The sequence below is a fragment of the Ambystoma mexicanum genome, chromosome 10 (assembly GCF_040938575.1).
Source record: "Ambystoma mexicanum isolate Mex_15411 chromosome 10, UKY_AmexF1_1, whole genome shotgun sequence".
Taxonomy (NCBI): domain Eukaryota; kingdom Metazoa; phylum Chordata; class Amphibia; order Caudata; family Ambystomatidae; genus Ambystoma; species Ambystoma mexicanum.
Window position 1 is genome coordinate 1,387,689,871 of NC_090932.1, and position 17,712 is coordinate 1,387,707,582.

General features: G+C 48.2%; 1 protein-coding gene across 2 annotated transcripts in view; it reads right to left on the bottom strand.

Moving 5' to 3' along the window:
* Positions 1-1,390: 1,390 nt before the first annotated feature.
* Positions 1,391-17,712, bottom strand: part of FAM222A (family with sequence similarity 222 member A) — a 305,618-nt gene continuing 289,296 nt past the window's right edge. For both annotated transcript variants that reach the window (XM_069619412.1, XM_069619411.1), the window contains one exon: positions 1,391-4,439. In XM_069619412.1, the coding sequence (XP_069475513.1) occupies positions 3,190-4,439 (1,250 nt within the window). In that variant the 3' untranslated portion in view covers positions 1,391-3,189. The remainder of the gene's footprint in view (positions 4,440-17,712) is intronic.

Here is a 17,712-nt window from a genome sequence, read left to right on the forward strand (position 1 = left end):
GCTGAGTACTTTTTGATTATCTAGCCAAAGATGCAGAGGCAGCGATATCATCTGTCAAATGTTAAATTAGATTAAGTCTAGAAATTTGAACTCATCGTTTTGGTGGTTGATACCTTTCGTAGGTTTAGTGGTTTCATTGATTAACACTAGTAAAAATAAAAGGAATAAAAGTAAGATTGGATCAAAAAAAGCACTAAAAGGAATTCTATTATTTTTGCAGCAATTCACACAGAAGTACCTTAATTCACATGACGGGGAAAGAAATCTCCTTACTGCAGTAAGGAGACTGAGAGGGGCAACTTTCTTCCATTTTCATATTGAGCTGAGAGGCTTGTCGAGACTCTGGGGTTCATTTGTACGACATAACGAATATGCTCCCTTTGCATGATCAACTCGGTTTCAATTTGTGTGGGAATGGAAGTCATTGGTCGATCAATATTGCAGGAGGTGGGTCCTCTGTTACATCACCTGGCATGAGCAGCACTTTCCGGAAACCTGACGTATCGGAGGGCCTTTACCTAAAATGCAAGCTGAGGCCTCACCACCATAGGACACGATTGGGGTCAATATAAACTTCGTCACACATACGTCTGACGTTCTTTGTAGGGTGCACTAGGACAAGGTTGTTATTGGCCATCTACAATATGATGAAGATTCTAACATCCTAAGAAAAGGGTTAGTCTGCAGACTAATTGTGAATTTGTGAGCATAAGTGCTCCAGGGGCTGAACCAAGGTAATCCGATGGGTCCACTAGGACCTTGAACCACGTTACACCTTGTCGTTAATAACATTAAAATAAATAAATGGTACAGTAGGAGGGGTGGTATTGTGCCAACTTGAACCTCTTCTCCACTTGTGTAGTAGAATTGGAGATCACTTTCGTCTATGTGCACCATTGTATGAGTCCTCTTGCACTTAGACACGCCTTAAGAATTACTGCAATCCCTCACCACCCCCTTACCATGAATAGTGGTCCTGGAATTCTCAGCTGTTTTGACTGATGTGTGACTCACTCTCTGTTTCCACACAGAAGTAACTTCACTCCTTATTAAAGTGTAAGGGGAACCATTTGTTTTCACATGATGGGGTGAGAGGGCCTCCCCTCTCCTTCACTCACATGATATGATCCCACATTCAAGACTTACTTAACAAAGCCACGCATCCTCCTACCACTGCATTAAGCACACGTGTCTCAGCAGGTCTTTGATTGAGCATTAGATGAGCAGAACTCCCCAATCCAGCCCCTCCGGTGGCTCTCACACAGCGCCAGGGATCGTTAGCCCCCAACATCACCCAACACTGCTCAACGCCAATGCTCTTCATTGCTTGACGTCATCGCGCGAAGATTTGAAATAAGACAAAGCACAACAAGCAAACACCTGAGAAGACTTCAAATCACATCCTGGTTTTTACTTTGGGCAAAGATCATCAGCAGTCGACACATCCGCATGTTGGTTCGCTATCCTTCAAAACGACATAGTTCGGACAGCACTTCTCACAGTGGAATAGAATGGTCAATTTTCATATAAAAAAACATTCTCAGCTTTTTTGATTTAAATGCACTTGGTGCTCGAACAGGTCTTCTTGGGGCTCAGTGCCCCCCCTTTACTCAAAACAATCGAATCTTGCGTGGAAAAAGCACGTCTTCGTTTTGCGTTATCTAGGACCTTTGCAGATGGACAATGACAAACTCTCTGCATGACATTGAATGAAAGTACACACCATTGTGGACATTCTGAAATGTATATGAACAACAAAAGAAATATACGCATATTAGCTCCTGGCACAATGGCTTTGCATTTTCAAAGGATCCCTTTCCCAGTCAAGCATACAAGATTGAGCACCTCTCAGGAATCTGAAGCACAAGTCCCTAAGGTTGTGGGGAGGGGTGTTGAAAGAGATCCAGCCCCTCCGTGTATCCCCACCATCTCCTGCACACCTGCTGGCTGACAGCCCGATGTCACCTAATGCTTTTCAGTTCATTTTCTACTGGTCAATGTGGATTCGCTTTCCATGCACTGAACTAGATTCACATGTGTGCACAGCCGGGTTTTGAAAAAAAAGCCATGGACAGCAGATGGGATAATAATTACAAGATCAGAAGCTTTTACTGGAGGTATGGGAAGATGTGCAGAGGGAGAAAGGGGTGAGTTTATGTCTGGCTCCCAATGGATGGGGGCACTGGATGGGCGACATCATTAGCAGGGTCAGCCTTTACCTCTAAGCACTTCCTATTCAGCAGTAGGATTTAAGTAGCTTCAAAGACTCTGGAGCCAAAATGGAGGAAGCGGCTGAAAGGGCCAATATCCTGATTTTAGTGCACTGGCTGGCAGTACTAGTTTCCTGACTCGGCCCCCCCCCCTTCCTCTACCATCCCATGAAGCACTGGGCACCAAGCCACTCATTCGGAAAAAAAACATATAACATGATTCTCTCACTTTAGTTTACTTTAGGGGGGGAAAAAGACTATGTCTAAGCAATAAGGAGAAAAAGATACTTTCTGTTTAGCAGCCAACACATACATTTACAGTATATTAAACTAAAAAATTCTGTTCAAGTTTTCAAGTTTTTAATTCTTTTAAATATCCTCCAGACTGTCCCCAGTTTATTAGCTTTACTCAAAGCAGTGCAAGTTATGGACTTCAACTAGATTAGGCGGTAGCTTGTTTCAGTCACGACAAAGCGGCAATGGCGAAAAAAAGTCTTGTTTTTTTTTTGGACCACCTTTTCTTACTCCCCCCTCCCTTCCTCCTCTTGGAATTCTGCGCCGGATAGAATTTGGGAGTTCTTCCATCATGCAGGTCTGAATGGAATTCAGGGAGGCAGGTAGTGGTGTGAGGGGGGGGGGGGATGCGGTCCAACACTTGCACGCACATACCCGATGTAGTCCCCCGGACCCCCCCTCAGATAGCAGCAACGTTTTCGCGGTTCCCCTTCACATTCGTAGAAAAGAACGTTAATTGCATTTTTGTTCCGGAGCGATGTAACAAGCATTCCTTCATTCTAAGCTTCCAGCAGACTCCGGGACCTACGTTCTGCCCAAATTTTGTCCAGCGTCTCAAATCCGCTCTTGGGCCGAGAACTCTGCCTTTTCCATGTTCCCTGATGGCGCTGGATGGGGGAATATGTTAAACTAATGTTATCACCATGACCCACTGTGTGTTGGGCTCCAAAGCAGCAGCCGCCTCTTATCTGTAGACGGGTAGGCGAATGTGGGCGTGTTGGTGGTCCAAAAGTCTTGGCACTGACACCGTCTCGTACCCTTTGCCCAGCATCTGCTCCTTGATGCAGGGGGGGTGAATGTCGTTGATTAGGTACTCCAAGGACTGAAGGCTGCTGCTGAGGATGGAGGTGTTGCAGAGCGTCTTGCTGGGGAGGCTAGAAAGTCCGTCCGACGGGTGGACCCCAAGCTCACGGTGCACATGGGCAAGGTCCTGGGGGATGTAACAGTCACTGGTAGGGGTCACCAAGATGCTATTCCACGGCGGGGCAAAGTATTGCCCCACTGAAAAATTGCCATGCATGCCAACGCAGTTCAAGGGGGAGGAGCTGACTTTTTCCACCGCTCCCATCAGGGTGTATGGCCGAGAGACCCCTGCACACATTTCGGGGGATTTGCTGATGACTCCGCCTCCCCCGCTTCCGCCGCTGTACATTCGAAGCTGTTGTGGTTTCTGCTGCCATATTAGATAGTCCATGCCATCGGGGTACAAGCCAGGCTTGGGGCCCATTGCCAGGGCAGGGTTTGAGCCAATTGTTAGCTCGGCCCCTGTGCGGCAGTCGGGCAGAATTGTCCCGGCATAGGCCATGGCTCCTGCCGCCATACTAGTAAAGCCATTGGCCACCACATGCTTCGCCGGGCTAGGGTTTGTGACCACAAGAGCTTGGCAGGCCTGCTGGGAGACCTGAGCCTGGCACTGCTGATTGATCTGGTAGATGATGCTCTGGATGGAGGGCAGGTTTGACTGCTGCAGTGCCAGGTTCCTGCCCGTCAGCGGGATCACAGAGGTGGCCACAGTCACATTTGGGGGCACTGGCGCTTCCAGCTGCTTTTGACTGCTGTGGTAACTTATCTGTCCATTGCAGGTCTGGATGTGAGCTAAAGTGCTTGACACTGGGTAGGGGGCAACGGTGATGTGTGCAGGGGAGGCCTTAATCCGCTTGCCCTCTGAATTCTTCACCACACCCTTAGAGCTGGACGCTTTCATCACCGCCAGCAGGCCCTGGTAGCCACCGGTGTGCATGGGGAAGGAGCTACACCGCTGCCCAGTTGTGTCATACCCATTCACAGTTCGGTTAAGGTGCTTGTGCTGGGGGACCCGAATGTTGGTTGGGAAGATCTTTATGGAGAGGGGGTTGTTGGCAACCTTCTGTGCGTAGGCGTCCAGCTCGGCATGGCTGGGGTACCTCGGAGAATGCATGGGTGCCACCGCTTCACCTGCAAGAAACAGAAAGGAGAATTGTACATTAATTAAACTCTTGTCCCTTTGGGAATTAATTTTAGAATTACATTTCAATATGCTTTTAGGATTTATGCGTTTCTGGGCACTACAACCATTTTTGAAGTAAATCAATTACGAAAGATGTAAGATACAGTTTCTTAAAACAGTAGCAATTTAATTTACAGATTTAGAAGATTCAATAAAAACGAATGTTGTTACTCTGTATGAAAACTCTTTTCCTCACGGGCCTGCAACCTGCAGATCTCTAGATATTTTGGAATACACCTCCCACAATCTCTCACCATTGAATATATTGGCTAGATCTGATGGGTGTTGTAGTTCAAAACATCTGAAGAGCTGAAGGTTGCAGACCATTACAATGCAAATAAAACATACCATCTCCAGGAACCTAAAACTATAATCCATATGTAAAAGAAAGAAAAAAATGATTTTCAAAATCCCTGCACCCCCTACTACCTACTTAATTTCTAGACTAAGTTGCAAAATTACAAATTTAATTATGAAGTAATGGGCAATCTCGAAAAAGTTATTTTCCATGTGTTGTTGTTCCTTTTGTATATATTATAGCAAATAACACTATCCGGCAGGCCGATCGGGTGGTAATGTCCTAGTGCCCAAGGTATAGGCCTGAGCAGCGTCCCGTTCATTCCAACTAACTATGTACCTAAGATGGCCACCGTGGAGCTAGAAGATTTCCATGGCGGCCAACAGGGACACGGAGCAGCAGCAGCAGTGCGGCTGCTGCTGCCAAATGAATCAGGTAAGTGGGGTAGGAGGGTGGTAAGGGATCAGAGACCCGAGGGGAGGGTTGGGGGAAGATGGCAGGGTGGGGCATCAGCCATCAGGTTGCTTGAAAAGCGGGCTGAGATGGTGGGATTTAGCACGCAATCCTAGCAACCTGATTAGTTGGCTCCCCTGCCCCGGATGCTAATAACTTGATATTTTATGCATTCTGTATTTTTCATTCTACATTTTCGGCAGCGCTGAAGCACCACCAAAGCCAAAACTACTGCATTGAAACACAGGTAGGGGGGATATGCCATGTGAGGAGGGGCACATAGCCTATGGGTGTTTGGTTACTTACTTCCCATTGAGTTTCCATGGCCTTGCTAATACCTGTGGCCATTCCCACCCTGCACCCTCTACATGTCCATCACAATCCAAAACACAACCCCTGGGATATCTTTGAGCTAGCTCCATCAAGCAGTAACATCAAACGTTGTTCTGCGAAGGGACCGACACTGTTATTTCAAAGTAGTCTTTTGGGAGTTAATGGCTTAATTGCAGCTGTAAATGCCCCACTTGTGTAATAAAATTGTCTTAACCAAGTGTACCTTCAAACACTTGATTTCTTTATTTATTGAAATATTTCTACATTTATTAAGCATGCTAAACCTGTAGGCATCAAGGCGCTGGTTGCAACATTGAGAGTTAATGGCTGAAGAATGCTTACATAACGTACATGGGTAACAAAGGTTTTCATATCCTTAAATGGAAGGATGCTTACATAAAAGGTAAGTAGGGTGGGTACAGGTTGCATGTAAGCATACTTACGGTATCATGCAGATAGGTAGAGAGTGCAGAGTTAATATTACATCACAAACAGGAATATAGTGCATGAAGGTACATATAGCTTGTGTATGACAGCAAATGGTGTCAACAACTGTACAGGGGAGTAAAAAGGCCAGTGAGTACTGTGACAAAGTTCGAGGCTGAGTTTGGGCAGATCAGGGATGCTGAGCGAGGCAGGTTGGAGGCAAAGAACAACGCTTTATGCTTTTTTTCCAGAACACCCAGTAAGATTGTTCCTATCTTAAAGGCAGGGGTAGGGTGTTGCAGTTTCTGGCGGCAATGACTGGGAAGCTGGTCCCACCCGATCTGATACGCCTGAATTTCAGAACAGTAAGCAGGTGAGCGTGAGAGGATCTGATGGGTCTGGCGGTGTGAGCATCAATGGAAGTTTTGTGAAAGGTGCCTAGGAGCCGTCTTTCATAGGCATTTATATAGGCAATATGAAGGTAATCCGCTCCCGGATAGGCAGCCAATGTGTGTTTTTTCTGGCTTACGAGATGTGTTGGTGCTTGGGGATGTTGTGGGCAGCTCTGAATGTGTTATTTTGGATAGGTTGTAGTTTACTGATGGCATGAGTAGAGGATGCTACAAATAGGGCGTTGCAGTATAATCGTGATCCTATAAGAGCTCTGGCGATGGGAGACGCAACATTCAGATGAAAGGAGGGGTCTGCAGGCATTAAGAAGTTTACAGGTGTGGGCAGCTGAAGAGGCAATTGCACTGACCTGTCTTGGAAGAGACAGTGTAGCGTCCAGGTAGACATCCAATGTTTTAACAGTATTGGACACTTGGATGGTGATGCCATCAACAATGAAAGATTTGTACTCTGGGTCAAGTTTGCTCAAGGAGATGTGTGAAACAATTATTCAAATTTCAGTTTTTTCATCATTGAGGCAGAGGAGGTTATTGGCCATCCAAGCCTGGATAGTGTGGTAGAGTGAGAGTAAGTTGTGTGAGTCCAAGGCATAGTTTCTAGTAAGGAGGAGAAGAATCTGTTTATCATCCTCATAGTTGGTGTACGAAATTCCTTTTCCTTCAAGCAGATCGAAAAGGGGTTTAGTGAATATGTTATAAAATGTTGGAGAGACACATGAGCCTTGTGGTACTCGGCAAGTGGCTGGGTCCAGGGTGCTGCATCGTTGGGGGTGAACACTCGCATGGTTCTCTTCGATATCTATTTGTCCTTGCATAAAAACAAGCATTGGCAAAGCAAAAACATTTGGCTTCTGTATAGCTATTTGAGGAGCATTGAGAACTGCTGCCATGTGCCCAGGTTCCTCCAATTTTCCAGCTGTTTTCATCATATGACCAGGAAGTACGTTATGGCAGAGCCTGGCAAATGCCTATACCTGGGCCAAGTCCCTTGGGTTTGACATCGACAGACACCTCACCTTCAAATAAAACATAGCACGGAAAACAAAAAATGCTTGGTGCCAACATTTTATCCTTCAGAAAATCAAGCCCTGGATTCCAGAAAGCAACTTCAAATCCACTGACGCATCAAAGGACGCCCCAAATTCAACCACATCACTGCGACCCTCATTGTACTGCCTCCCGCAGAAAGCTGGTATTGTCTTAAAATCCTGTTGCATCATCTATTAGGTTGTCACCCTGAAGTCCCCAATCTACATAACTGAGACACTCAGCATCTCTGGAGGCCTGTAATCCACCAGAAGTCAGGACATGTGCAGACTTGAACTCTGCTGGTGCAGGAAGGAAAGAACCAAAAGACATGCCTTCTCGGTTTACATCCCAGGATTCTGGAACCTCCTCCCTTCGAACATCAGACTTGCTCCATTGCATCTACAGTTCAGGCAAGAGCTCAAGACCTTCCTCTTCAAGGAATGGCTCCTCTCTAACACCTAGGTCCACACACCCTGCAGTCCCCACCCTACCTGAGACTCAGTGATTTGCTTTTCACTGTGTCCTCCCCTAGTTGCTTGTAGATATCTTGCTGCCAATTTCCCACCCTCCCTGTTCACTCCCTTCTCCCTTTTTCTCTCCTTCGCTCTTCGCTCACTGTGTTCTTCCCCCTATGATTGTAGACCGCTCCTGATGCTAAATCTGCGCTCAATAAATACCATAATATTAATAATATACAAAAGCCAAACGTGTTGGCTTTGGCAAGGATTGTTTGGTCAGCCCCTTCCTGTTACACTATGTGCACCTCCTTTTAAGGGGCATCCCCCCAACACTCCTACTGCCTCCACCCCTCCCTATAGTGCCCTTGGGGACATATTTCATTGTTGCGCAGCGATGACATTTTGCATAGACGCCCATTGCTGGCTGTTCTGTCCTTCAAGGAGGAGCGGCGCTGTACTGAACAGTCTGGTCTATGCCACTTAATGGCACGCGCTTCACCCTGCCTTGCCTGAATGTGACGGGGATGATGTATGAATGTGCAAATGAATGAGAACAGTGAATGCCACAGCAATTAAGTACACATCCTTTATGCGGACATTATGAATCACCTTTATCAAGCAGGGCTAAATGAAAATAGCTCCTTATTTGAGTTAGAAAGTTCTGACCAATTGGATCAAAATGATATTTGTTAAGCTACTGGCCATTGACGTTACAATTCTAGCATGAAGAATTGTATCATACCATCTGACCGTTCGTATTATCAATGTATTCAAATACCCCATACTTGAAGAAATATCTCCCAAAATAGGCCCGATTTATGCACATCGCCGAGTTCAGTTTTTAACCCTTTGCTTTACCATTTCTGTTTGGTTCATTCATATAATGGACAGCTTTTAGTTTTTAATGTTGAAATGTTCCTCTTTCTCTTAGTGTCACAGTGGAGCAGATCAGGTTATCCAGCAGGTCTGGCACTGGGTCCATGGAGTGATACACGGGTCTGGAACGTGAAGATCTATGATTATCATGAACTCTCATCATGGACTACGCCGGCCAGGGATGATGGGAATTGTAGTCTAAAGCATCTGGAGAACCGGAAATGGCAGGCCCCTATCAGCAGACCTGACTCCCGCCACATGCTGTTCTTTCCAGGAACATTACTCCACGTGCTACAGTTCCCTTCCAACCTCCAAGGCCATCTCAGAAGAGGAGTTGGTGCTGGGCAGGAGTGGTGATCCCAGGTGGACACACTTCTGTAATGGAGCACTGCCTTTTTAAAAAGGTGTGTTGCATTATATATGACACATGCACACCCCATGCGCTGTGGTAAAAGGGAGCTCCCATTGGACAGGTAGGAATCTGGATCACTGAGATGTGGGTGCACTCCCAGACTCCTCGTTTCAGCTCATGCTCTGTGTCCCCTGCCACCCCTCCCTTTTAGAACTCATTGAGTACAGTTATTCCACAAGGCCCACACAGAGTTACTGCAACTCACTATCTGATGAAGAAAAAAAAAACACCACATCAGGCACCCCAACATCTGGACTGGGGTCCCTGTAGGGTGCTTAAAGAGAGAAGGTGGCGGCACACTGCATACTTTCACCTCCCTGAGGAGTGGGTAAAATAAAAACAGGTGTTTTTGTATATGAGGCCCTTTCATAAAACATGACCCAGTGCACAATAATGTTGGTCTGCCAACCCAATCCCAGTGCTGAGTCTCCAACAAGACAAAGCAGGTCTGTGACTGTTGCTCCTGCTCGAGTCCCACGGATTGGCTGCCAGATCGCTCCATGTCGCCGGCCATCTTTGTTGCACTCTGAGTGTCCATTCAGCGCAAACCGGCGCATTCTTCAGGTAGTGGGGATGTTTTGCTTCCATTTAACCAATTGGGGGGAAGGCACCCCTTAACGGCGGGATTTAAGAAAGAAATCCCTGTGCACGCCAAGCTTGGCTGAAAAGTCTTCATTTCAAAGGATGTTATCTTGAAATAAAGATAGCCTTAAAAGGGTATGCAGTGATAAAATCGCGGCAAAAAATGTTGCCTGTACAAAATAAATAAATCACAGCTAAAATGCAGTAGTTTGACGCCTTAAAGGTGTACCCCATTAGATCATTTAAGGGGAGCGGCGTTGCAGGGGTGTTCCTCCGCATCCTTTACATGGATTGCGGCGGCAAAACTACAGCCTTTTTGCCGCAATATTTTGTGTCCACGGCCATTTTTGCTGCAATTTGAACACATGGAACCCTTAAAAGGCCGTTTGCAAACAATATGCGGGTTCTTAACGGGATTTTGAAGGGCAAGCTTCTTTCAGGCCCTGATCGAGACATACATCATTTTGATGTCTAAGGATGGATTTGTCTTGTAGTCTTTTTGAGCAAAAATGAACTATACGGGAACAGCAAACTGAGGAGCAAATCATGTGAACATGTGGGGTAAAAGATGTCCATGTTATTGTAGTTGTCAAAATATGTAGATACCAACATACGTTTTTCTGCGTCGGAAACTCAAGTGTCATTTGCAATTGCTATTTGCAATTGCACTTGCGTGGCATTTAAAAACACTTTCTGGGCTTGAGTGTGCTGTAAATGACAGGTGTGACTATTAGTCAGAAATGGCTGCGGTACCTTGGAAGGTTATGAGGCTGAGGCCACCTCTGAGGCATCTGACCTGTGACGTGCAGCTACAGAGACATCCGTTTCACAGCCCCTGAATAGTTGGCGTGAGGAAGATTACAATCACCAAAATGTATTTATTTGTGAAATTAAATTCTAGAACTGAAAAAAAGGTGCTATACAAATAACGGAGTCACCAGTTTACCGTTCACACAGATCACAGGAGCAAGCAACTTAACCCACGGAGCACCCTCCCCAGATACAATAAGCAGTGGGTCTTCCAGTGAGAACATCTGCATAGCCACCACCACTTTTTCTACCTAGATTGTATGGCTGAAAATCTTGGTAAAAGTAATTGTTATGAGGTTTGTGTCATACTGCGCCAACTCACTGCCATAGTAGTCTCAAAGTGTGGAAACCGTGTACGAGTTAAGGGGCATTAAGCCCCACCCAGGGGCAGCAGGACCTCAGTCTGCATTGACCAGAAAAAGGTGTGATGTCACAGGAGAGAGGTGAAGTTACCCTGGCGCCGAGCATGAGAAGGCGCGTAAGTGGGTGACCGATGGGTGGCGATCGCTGATCGCGATATTATAAATGTATATGCAAGTCTAGGGGAGTGATGGGCTCGAGATGCGCCCTGCTATCCTAAGTATATTCTGGGCAAGGTCGACCAGGGTCTTCCCAATGGAAGGGCCTCGTCTTTTAACATGTCCAGATAAACAGGCTGCCCAAGGCCCATGTCTTAAGTATATGTGTTGCTTATTAGGAAAAAGCAATGAAGCATGAGTAAATGCAATACACAAAACATGCAACTTGATTCAACCAGTATAAGAAGGTGCTGTTTTGTACACCATGTGAAAAGTACACCGCACATACTACCCAGTGAAAAATGCGGCGCACTGCTACAATAAGCAGCCAGTCACTAACCGTGCAGGAGTGAGACAACATGAAGGATCGGCCGCATGTGGACGGCAAGTGCTTGACAGTAGAATGATGACTTTTGATAATAGCCCCGCCTTGGTCTCGGTTTGTGCGAGGCAAAGAGCCTCTCAGCTCACAGGTACTTTGTACCACCCAGACAGCTCTCGGTGTGACTGACGGCTGGGGCTGCAGAGTCCGGGTAATTGCACCGGAGTGTGAGCCATGCGCTGTCACTCGCAGTCTTTTTTCTCAGAATTACGGATATGTACAAACGCTGTACCCTTAACCCCTTTTGGTGCCATACAGACTTCTACATGGGGCCTGCTATATCAGAAGGCTGATTTCGATCACAGGACTTACAGACGACCTAACTGGAGGGTTGAGGGGAAATTGGTATGCGCATTGCTCTTTTCTGTTAAGCAAGGCCTTTATCGGGGTTCCTATATGGCCGCTATGCAAATGACACACTAGCTCACAAATCCAAAGATTGGCAGGCCATCCTCCCACTCTCAGAGGCATCGTGTAGACAGATACTTCTATGCTTACTGTCCCCAACAGCCGACATCATCCCACTCTCGCAGGCATGGTCTAGACAAAACTGTCTAAGCTTACTGTCCCCAACAGCCGACATCATCCCACTCTCTCGGAGGCATCTTGTAGACAGATACTTATATGCTTACTCTCACCAACAGCCGACATCATCCCACTCTCTCGGAGGCATCGTGTAGACAGATATTTCTATGCTTACGCTCACCAACAACCGACATCATCCCACTCTCGCAGGCATCGTGTAGACAGATACTTCTATGCTTACGCTCACCAACAGCCGACATCATCCCACTCTCGCAGGCATCGTGTAGACAGATACTTCTATGCTTACGCTCACCAACAGCCGACATCATCCCACTCTCTAAGGCAGGGGTGCACAACTGATTTTGACAGAGGGCCGAAAGTACCTTACATGAGGGCTATAGTGGGCCGAAAAAGTAAAAGTGGGCGGGACGGTAGGCGGGACATGTCAGGAGGCTTTTTCAACCCCCAATTTGTATTAAACACATGGAAAAAGATGTTTTTGAGGGATAACGATTTTTATTGCATTTCAAACTTACATTTTGTACTACACATTTTCCATTGCTATCATTTATTTCGATTTAGTTATCGTATATCGTCTATTTAATTAAATTATATATATTTTATTGACACTTGATTGGACATTCCGTTATTTTGGACTGCTATAGTTTGCTGTTTGGGTTACCCAAGAGGAGTATGGCCTTCGTTGAGTCAGGTTTCCTCAAAAAAGCAAAGGATGTACATCTCCTAACTGTGCCTGTTTTAGCTTTATTATTGAGTTCACTCTTGGAGTGCAACACTATGCCCCATGGCTCCCATCCCCAACCAAACACTATGCCCCATGGTCCCCTCACCCCCAACCAAACACTATGCCCCATGGCTCCCATCCCCAACCAAACACTATGCCCCATGGCCCCCTCACCCCCAACCAAACACTATGCCCCATGGGCCCCCTCACCCCCAACCAAACACTATGCCCCATGGGCCCCCTCACCCCCAACCAAACACTATGCCCATTGGGCCCCTCACCCCCAACCAAACACTATGCCCCATGACCCCCACCCCAACCAAACACTATGCCCCATGGCCCCCACCCCCAACCAAACACTATGCCCCCTGTCCCTCACCCACAACCAAACACTATGCCCCATGGCCCCCTCACCCCCAACCAAACACTATGCCCCATGGCCCCCTCACCCCCAACCAAACACTATGCCCCATGGCCCCCTCACCCCCCTAACCCCCAACCAAACACTATGCCCCATGGTCCCCTCACCCCCAACCAAACACTATGCCCCATGGCTCCCATCCCCAACCAAACACTATGCCCCATGGCCCCCTCACCCCCAACCAAACACTATGCCCCATGGGTCCCCTCACCCCCAACCAAACACTATGCCCCATGGGCCCCCTCACCCCCAACCAAACACTATGCCCATTGGGCCCCTCACCCCCAACCAAACACTATGCCCCATGACCCCCACCCCAACCAAACACTATGCCCCATGGCCCCCACCCCCAACCAAACACTATGCCCCCTGTCCCTCACCCCCAACCAAACACTATGCCCCATGGCCCCCCCACCCCAACCAAACACTATGCCCCATGGCCCCCACCCCCAACCAAACACTATGCCCCCTGTCCCTCACCCCCAACCAAACACTATGCCCCATGGCCCCCTCACCCCCAACCAAACACTATGCCCCATGGCTCCCACCCCCAACCTAACACTATGCCCCCTGTCCCTCACCCACCAAGCAAACACTATGCCCCCTGTCCCTCACCCCAACCAAACACTATGCCCCATGGCTCCCAACCCCAACCAAACACTATGCCCCCTGTCCCTCACCCCCAAGCAAACACTATGCCCCCTGTCCCTCACACTCAACCAAACACTATGCCCCATGGCCCCCTCACCCCCCTAACCCCCAACCAAACACTATGCCCCATGGGCCCCTCACCCCCAACCAAACACTATGCCCCATGGCCCCCACCCCAACCAAACACTATGCCCCATGGCCCCCACCCCCAACCAAACACTATGCCCCCTGTCCCTCACCCCCAACCAAACACTATGCCCCATGGCCCCCTCACCCAAACCAAACACTATGCCCCATGGCCCCCTCACCCCCAACCAAACACTATACCCCAAACACACTCTCAAGCATGCACCTATACAGACCCGAACCCCCGCCCCCAACGCAGCACACACATTCTCAAGCATGAACCCATACAGACCCGAACCCCCTGCCCCCAACGCAGCACACACATTCTCAAGCATGCACCCATACAGACCCGAACCCCCCACCCACCAACTCAGCACACACACATGCACCCTTACAGACCCGAACCCCCCACCCCCCAACTCAGCACACACACATGCACCCTTACAGACCCGAACCCCCACCCCCCAACTCAGCACACACACATGCACCCATACAGACCCGAACCCCCCACCCCCCAACTCAGCACACACACATGCACCCATACAGACTCGAACCCCCCACCCCCCAACTCAGCACACACACATGCACCCGTACAGACCCGAACCCCCCACCCCCCAACTCAGCACACACACATGCACCCTTACAGACCCGAACCCCCCACCCCCCAACTCAGCACACACACATGCACCCTTACAGACCCGGACCCCCACCCCCCAACTCAGCACACACACATGCACCCATACAGACCCGAACCCCCACCCCCCAACTCAGCACACACGCATGCACCCATACAGACCTGAACCCCCACCCCCCAAATCAGCACACACAGACCCGAACCCCCCCAACCCCAACTCAGCACACACACAAACATGCACCCATACAGACCCGAACCCCCACCCCCCCAACTCAGCACACAAAAAACATTCAAATCAAAACATTCATACACATCCGACACCCACCCCCACCCCCGCATCTCAACATACACACAAAATACATTCAAATACAAACATTCACACACATCAGACACACCCCCCACCTCCGCATCTCAACATACACACAAAATACATTCAAATCAAAACATTCATACACATCCGACACCCACCCCCACCCCCGCATCTCAACATACACACAAAATACATTCAAATACAAACATTCACACACATCAGACACACCCCCCACCTCCGCATCTCAACATACACACAAAATACATTCAAATCAAAACATTCATACACATCCGACACCCCCGCATCCCAACATACACATAAAATGCATTCAAATTCCAACATTCATACACATCCGACCCCCCCCCACCCCGCATCTCAACATACACATAAAATGCATTCAAATTCCAACATTCATACACATCCGACCCCCCCCACCCCCGCATCTCAACATACACATAAAATGCATTCAAATTCCAACATTCATACACATCCGACACCCCCCCACCCCCGCATCTCAACATACACATAAAATGCATTCAAATTCCAACATTCATACACATCCGACCCCCCCCAACCCCGCATCTCAACATACACATAAAATGCATTCAAATTCCAACATTCATACACATCCGACACCCCCCCACCCCCGCATCTCAACATACACATAAAATGCATTCAAATTCCAACATTCATACACATCCGACACCCCCCCACCCCCCCATCGCAACATACACACACACAAACATAAAGTAAAACAGACCCGACACACAAACGCAAACAGACCACTTACCGGAGACGTGCTGGAAGGCAGGTAAGCAGGAAAGCTGGAATCGTACTACGGCTGGCGTGGTCCAAGGCTGAAATGCCTTCCGGCATCAAGCCTTATGGACCACGCCAGCCGTAGTGCTGGCCCTCCATTGGGTCAGCACACACACACTACGTGGCTCGTAGGAGCAACGTGGTGCATGTGTGCTGAGCCAATGACGGCCAGTGTTTTGTCCGGCCCGGAAGACAACAAAGACTTTCCTAATGGAGGGCGGCCGCAGGCCGCCCTCCATTAGGAAAGTCTTTGTGCCTCGCGGGCCGGACAAAAGAGCATGGCGGGCCGCAACTGGCCCGCGGGCCGTATGTTGTGCACCCATGCTCTAAGGCATTATGTAGACAGAAACGTCTATGTTTACTCTCACCAACAGCCAACATCATCCCACTCTCTAAGGCATTATGAAGACAGAAACGTCTAAGCTTACTCTCACCAACAGCCGACATCATCCCACTCTCTCGGAGGCATTGTGTAGACAGATACTTATATGCTTACTGTCACCAACAGCCGACATCATCCCACTCTCTCGGAGGCATCGTGTAGACAGATACTTCTATGCTTACTGTCACCAACAGCCGACATCATCCCACTCTCTCGGAGGCATCGTGTAGACAGATACTTCTATGCTTACTGTCACCAACAGCCGACATCATCCCACTCTCTCGGAGGCATCGTGTAGACAGATACTTCTATGCTTACTGTCACCAACAGCAGACATCATCCCACAGATACTTATATGCTTACTCTCACCAACAGCATCCCACTCTCGCAGGCATCGTCTAGACAGATACTTCTATGCTTACGCTCACCAACAGCCGACATCATCCCACTCTCTAAGGCATTATGTAGACAGAAACGTCTATGTTTACTCTCACCAACAGCCAACATCATCCCACTCTCTAAGGCATTATGTACATGGGGCCTGCTATATCAGAAGGCTGATTTCGATCACAGGACTTACAGACGACCTAACTGGAGGGTTGAGGGGAAATTGGTATGCGCATTGCTCTTTTCTGTTAAGCAAGGCCTTTATCGGGGTTCCTATATGGCCGCTATGCAAATGACACACTAGCTCACAAATCCAAAGATTGTCAGGCCATCCTCCCACTCTCGGAGGCATAGTGTAGACAGATATTTCTATGCTTACTCTCACCAACAGCCGCCATCATCCCACTCTCGCAGGCATGGTCTAGACAAAACTGTCTAAGCTTACTCTCACCAACAGCCAACATCATCCCACTCTCAGAGGCATCGTGTAGACAGATACTTCTATGCTTACTGTCCCCAACAGCCGACATCATCCCACTCTCTCGGAGGCATCGTGTAGACAGATACTTATATGCTTACTCTCACCAACAGCCGATATCATCCCACTCTCGCAGGCATCGTCTAGACAGATACTTCTATGCTTACGCTCACCAACAGCCGACATCATCCCACTCTCGCAGGCATCGTCTAGACAGATACTTCTATGCTTACGCTCACCAACAGCCGACATCATCCCACTCTCTAAGGCATTATGTAGACAGAAACGTCTATGTTTACTCTCACCAACAGCCAACATCATCCCACTCTCTAAGGCATTATGAAGACAGAAACGTCTAAGCTTACTCTCACCAACAGCTGACATCATCCCACTCTCTCGGAGGCATCGTGTAGGCAGATACTTCTATGATTACTGTCACCAACAGCCAACATCATCCCACTCTCTCGGAGGCATCGTGTAGACAGATACTTATATGCTTACTCTCACCAACAGCCAACATCATCCCACTCTCTCGGAGGCATCGTGTAGACAGATACTTCTATGCTTACTGTCACCAACAGCCGACATCATCCCACTCTCTCGGAGGCATCGTGTAGACAGATACTTATATGCTTACTCTCATCAACAGCCGACATCATCCCACTCTCTCGGAGGCATCGTGTAGACAGATACTTCTATGCTTACTGTCACCAACAGCCGACATCATCCCACTCTCTCGGAGGCATCGTGTAGACA